This window comes from Maylandia zebra, linkage group LG4 (genome assembly GCF_041146795.1).
Source record: "Maylandia zebra isolate NMK-2024a linkage group LG4, Mzebra_GT3a, whole genome shotgun sequence".
Lineage (NCBI taxonomy): Eukaryota > Metazoa > Chordata > Actinopteri > Cichliformes > Cichlidae > Maylandia > Maylandia zebra.
Genome location: NC_135170.1, coordinates 20,177,952 through 20,183,377, shown reverse-complemented (window position 1 = coordinate 20,183,377; position 5,426 = coordinate 20,177,952). Strand labels below are relative to the sequence as shown.

Genomic DNA, 5,426 nt, shown 5'->3' with positions numbered 1-5,426 from the left:
GTTTGTTGTTTGTTGATCTGAAAAAAAGTGACTTTAAATGCTTTTTCATCTGCATTCATTTATCTGGGAGGGGAAAAGAAGGCAAGAAGTCCAAAATATAGATAGTATTCATTTTTAATTACAATAACATATAAAAAGTAAGAACCTCAATCATTACAGCGTGCGTAGTGTGTTTTCTAAAGCAAGATATATTTGTTTAAATCCCTCCCATCCAGTTATAGATCCTTTTCTTCTGTCGGGGGACAGTTTTATAACATCTTGCTGCGATGGAAGACGTAGACAGGGTGATACTGCAGATACAGAGACGTGAACATTCTTGATTGTCTGGCTGGGAGGAATGGTGCACGTTGACTTGTCGCGGAGGGAAAATCCAGATGTTATACACATTGATAGATTGCTTCGGTTTTTTAAATTCAGCATGCTTCCTTGAAGTAACTCTTAAAGGAGTAGTCTTCACTTTGACTTTGAGTGTCCTCTTAAAGTAAGAAGTCTTGCGCAATTGAGGTTGTAAAGTCATGGGCATTTCAGATTATATCTACCTGAGGTCTGCATTGGCCCTGGAGAGCGCAACTCAGCAGAAAAGGAAAAAAAAAAAAAAGAAAACAAACGTTCAGTGCAAATATGGCCCCAAGAAATGATATCAACAAACAGAAACAGACAAAACTAATTCAAGTCCACTGATTCGGGTTTCAGCTGGAACACTTTATATCCAGGGATTTATATTCATCTCTAACATGTTCTGTGTCATTCCACGTGATACAAATAAGGAACAAAAGAACTTCCTAGAAAAACAAAAAGCTAATTCATCAAAGATCTCGAGTGCAATGTGAACTAAGCACAAGGTTAACCCACAAAAAAAGGGCCAGGCAAAAACAAAAACTACATATGCCTTGATTAAATGTGACTTGGCAAAACAAAGGAATCTGCTCAGATCCTCAGATAAAGAGCGAAATCATCGAAAGAAATCATGACTGATGGAATCGAATGATCACTCAGCATGTAGTGAAGGCACTGACAACAGCTGGACACATGTCAGAGTAGATCCTCAGCTCGCGGATGAAAACACATTTCTACACATGCCTCTAATAGAAAATCATGGTAATATCTACGTCATTTGTCGTATACATATATTTATATAACATAATGGCATAACAGCAATGTGCAATATTAACAAAGGATAAGAAAACAAAATGAAAATCCCAGATTATCTCTGTGTATGTATATGCATGGGAAGCGTGTGAGAGCTGTAGTTTGGTCCCCCTAGCCAAAGGTGGCGCCACAATTGGGACACCTTCTCTGACGCAGTGCAAAGCAGAAGAGGATACCCAAGGGGAAGAAGAAGATGGCACACAGGATCCCCAGGCAAGTGAAGTCATCCTCGAGGACACCAACTCTGTAACACAGACACACACACACACCAGAAAGCATTAGTGAGGACTGTTTGGATGGGACCTCTGTTTATTTATCTACAACATACATTAAGAGCCAAAGCAGTGATTCCAGCCTTTAAAATATTTTATTTATCTCATCAGCCAAGTCTACACCTACGCCTCGATCTGATTTTTTTATCCTCTGTGAGGATTTTCTGATGAGTTCTGACCTTCATCACATGCGTCAAACAACATTTTTCAGAACTCTCGTCTCTCGCCAATTACCTCTCGTACGAGCAACGCCTGATGTTTTGGGCTAAACGGTCATCAAGAGGAAACTGTTCAGTTGGCGTCTGACCTCATTCTTGAAACAGAAGCTCTTTACTCATCTGGTTCAACATTATAACTAATAAACTCAAAGGAAAATCTTAGAAACAAACAATCAGACAGAAAGTGTCAGATTGCCGTCCCTTATTAGACTCTTTGATTTATAACAAGAAAAAAAGAAGAAACAAAGATTGACAATCTATAAAAATAGAAGAAACGGGAAAGCAGAAGAGCTTTTATGCAGAGTGACAGTAAACACCGAGCTGGTCCCGTGACTGCACTGCACCGACCAGTGGGGCCAGTAAATCAGCTGGAGGCCCTGCAGCGCGTTCAGCTAGTCTCTGAAGAAATGAAAGCATGTGCTTTCCGAAGTAGCTTCTCAGAGTCTCAGATTCAGTTAAATAAAAACAGACCTTTCTCTCCCTCTTAATTCTGGATCCTGCTGCGACAGTGAACTGTGTTTAACCTTTATATTGCTCCTAAAATAAAGTAACTTGCATTTCCGTTTGACCTCTCGCGCGATGTGCCATGTCATGGGTGTTTGCACAACTTATTTGGACACTGCTACCAGGAAACGGGCCGTCGCTGACCCCAGCAACATGGCCACAAATGCTGACTAAAACTGCGCCAGTGTTTTTCAAAGTCTTCCGAATGTCCGACATACTGCTGGCAGACTAAATACGTTTGGTTGTATGTCGACTTTTAAATGATAAAGTGCCGCACAGCTGTGCGTCATTCTGATTTTAGGAAGTGGAGAAACTTTCAATAGAAAAAAAAAAAAAGTGAAGAAGAAAATTAGTTATTGTTAAGTATTTATGGCATTTTTAGCTACTTAAGTCAATCAACACCACAATCTCCTTGAAATATGAATACATTACTTCATCTTCCACTAAGTTGCAGAGCTGAGAAAGCTGAGAAAAAACACATCAGAACTGCTTTTTTATTATTATTTGCAATATTCTGATTTGAATTTGATTTGCTAATCATTCAAATGAGTCAGAAACTTAAGAATTTATCTATTAAAAGAAAATGACTTTGCCTGTTTTTGGAGCTTATATGAGCTGCTTTCCCTTCAAGATAGCCACCTCTTTTGGTTGTGCTGCAGTCATTTCTAATTTCAGTCACATGCTGGTTTTAGGTTAGTACCCAATTTTATTTTGTTCTCCTTTTTCTAGATTATGTTTAATAAATGTGTGGATCTCACTTCCCGTAACAGACTGGTAACAACAGCTTTCAGAAACCTCTGCGTTCTCATTTTAGTAATAATTTATAAATAATCCTGTTGAACTTGAGAAGTTTAAAACTATACAATTAAGTCCCTAGAAATGAAATACAGTACATTTTATTATTCAAATTCAGAGTCCATCTCATTTCCATTTGATATTCATGTGAACTGTGCGCTTCAGTCACCTTTGCCTCCATCACATGTCTGAGGCTGAAGTCACCTGACTCTCAGTCACAGTGAAAACAACATAAAACCGTCAGCCGTAACTGAAAGTCATATCTTCTTAAAGTTAGATAAGACTTCAGGCCTGGTGGGAGATGTGTCAGACCAGTGAAAATAGAAATGCAAAATAACCGCACGCCGGGATAAACACGTTTTAAGACGTGCGCATTCAGACCATAACTGAGCCTCAAAAAGAACCGTTCTCAGAAACCAGGTTAACCACGGTGAGCACATGACACTCCACATGCTAATCTGGGGAATAATCAGTGGACCAGCTGGTTTTTTTTACTGTCTTCTTCCTCAGTGTACAACTAGGAATCTCACCCAGCAACACAGCAGCTTTTATCAGATCTCCCTTATCCACGCTCTAACACGTCCGTGTCCTCACCTGCAAGCAGGGCAGCCTCCCACCACCACTACAGAGGGTTGGATGATGGCGTAAGTCCCAGGGTAAGGCTGCTGGGATACAGCAGGGGGCATCTGGGCTGCTGGGTAACCTGCAGATTAAAAGAAGCAGGTGAGACAAGTCACATGCAGGTCAAAGGCCGTGTTTATTACCACGAACAACACAATCAGATATTACTGACGTAGACTGCAATAAAACTGCCCTGAGCACCAACAGGAGTGTTAACTGGAGGGCTGCTGATTTCGCTCTTCAGCCATGTTTACTTTGCAGACCACAAAGTGAGACAATGACCTTTGACACAATACCCAGAATTCTCAGAAGTGTTTGCCATTCAGAGAAAACTGAAGCTTAACTAAACACAGACACACACACATCGCTGATTTATGATAACTGTGCCATAAAGCTTAAAAGACAGACTAGTTTCTCTGTTGAGAAGACCAAACACATGTGGTTCAGTAAACAGGAAGCTTCGTGCAATTACAAGAACTTGATTTAAGCACAGGATTGCTTCCTCGAATGCCGCCCTTATACAATCACAGTCAGGTGATGAGTGCCTGTACTTCATGTACAGCAGTCACGCAGTACAAAGACATACAACAGCATAGCTCCTCCTCTCTAGAAGAATTATTTCTGGATGTCAAAACTTTCACATCTTTAGATGATTTTGATTCCAAATAAATTAAGAAAAAAAATGATCAATCGAAGGTGATTTGCTGACTAGTTGTGCAGCTCAGCATTTGTTTATTATTACTCCTTTAAATCTGGATATTGTCTAATTTAAACAAGAGAGAAAAAAGTCAGGTTAACCCAGATCTTTTCGCATAGAGCGCATGCGCAACATTGGAGCGCCTTGTGAAGGAAACTGGTTAGTCTTTGACGAAACTCGAAGTCTCTCACGTTTCACGAAAAGTTCCCTTTATAGCCAAAAACCTCTGTGGCGCACAAAGACTTATAGAATATAAAGGCCCACAATAGACTTCATTTAACCATAAAAGGAAGTGGGTTAACATTTTGTTAGTTACTTTACTTTCCGGTGTGCGCTTTAACCGTGGAAACGACGGAAATACTTGGGACTACTTGCCTTGACCAGCGGGGTACGCGTAGGGCGGCGGGGCCGCAGCGGCGATGGCCCCATAGTTGTGCTGCTGCTGCTGCGGGCCGTAGTCGTAAGCACCCGGGACGGCGTTGTAGGCGGGCGGTCTGTCCTGGAGAAGAGGTTTGCTGTCCACCATCTCGCCCGACGTAACGTGTCCTCAACTTGTCTCGTTGTCTGACCTCAAATCAGCCACACAAACATGCACACAAAGGGGGTCGAAACCGAACTACTTGGCGTTCGTTGCTACGGGAGGTTCGCTAGCACTCAGTGGCGACAAAATAAAAGAAAATACGCTGCGCAAAAATGAAACTTCGTCCCTCTCCATGCGCCAACTTTGTCCCCCGGGCGGCGCAACAACCCCAAACGTCCAGTTCAGAGACGGGAATGATCTGAGTGTGACTGGTAATGGTTAACTCAACTCCATTTCCCTCCTTAAAGTTGGTCCTCTGATACCAAAACAACAGTCATCTGTCATCGCAGCTCAGCAAAACTCAGCGGGAAGTCGGAAAGGCTTTTCCTGTCTGTTCGGATTGTCACAAGAGAAGAATCATGTGATGAGCTGCTGTAGCGCCTCTGCGCAGTGAAAGGCTTCTTAAAGCGACAGCGCATAAAAAAAATAAAAGGCCGTGTGTGTGTTGCTGCATGCAGCTCACTGCAGTGCCTGCAGTTTACTGACAGAAAGAGAGCGATTATCTGCTGGTACCAGTTGATATTTGGTGATATTCTGCTCATAATTCAGGGATGGTTTGCATCATATTGGCTGTTGTTTCCATGCCTCAG

General features: G+C 41.9%; 1 protein-coding gene across 1 annotated transcript; it reads right to left on the bottom strand.

Annotated features, from left to right (window-relative positions):
* Window positions 1–96: 96 nt before the first annotated feature.
* Window positions 97–5,224, bottom strand: bri3 (brain protein I3). The gene is made up of 3 exons (XM_004558378.5): window positions 4,632–5,224; window positions 3,533–3,641; window positions 97–1,393 (listed from the first exon to the last, which is right to left on the bottom strand). The coding sequence occupies exons 1-3, from the start codon at window positions 4,780–4,782 to the stop codon at window positions 1,261–1,263; spliced, it is 393 nt and encodes a 130-aa protein (XP_004558435.1). The 5' UTR covers window positions 4,783–5,224; the 3' UTR covers window positions 97–1,260.
* Between the last annotated feature and the right edge of the window lie 202 nt (window positions 5,225–5,426).

What these genes read in the sequence shown, in the direction of transcription:
- bri3 (XM_004558378.5), bottom strand. Translation starts at nt 4,782, where the DNA reads ATGGTGGACAGCAAACCTCTTCTCCAGGACAGACCGCCCGCCTACAAC. An exon ending in CGCGTACCCCGCTGGTCAAG is followed by an intron (nt 3,642 to 4,631) that starts GCAAGTAGTCCC and finishes TTTAATCTGCAG; the next exon opens with GTTACCCAGCAGCCCAGATG. An exon ending in GGAGGCTGCCCTGCTTGCAG is followed by an intron (nt 1,394 to 3,532) that starts GTGAGGACACGG and finishes TCTGTGTTACAG; the next exon opens with AGTTGGTGTCCTCGAGGATG.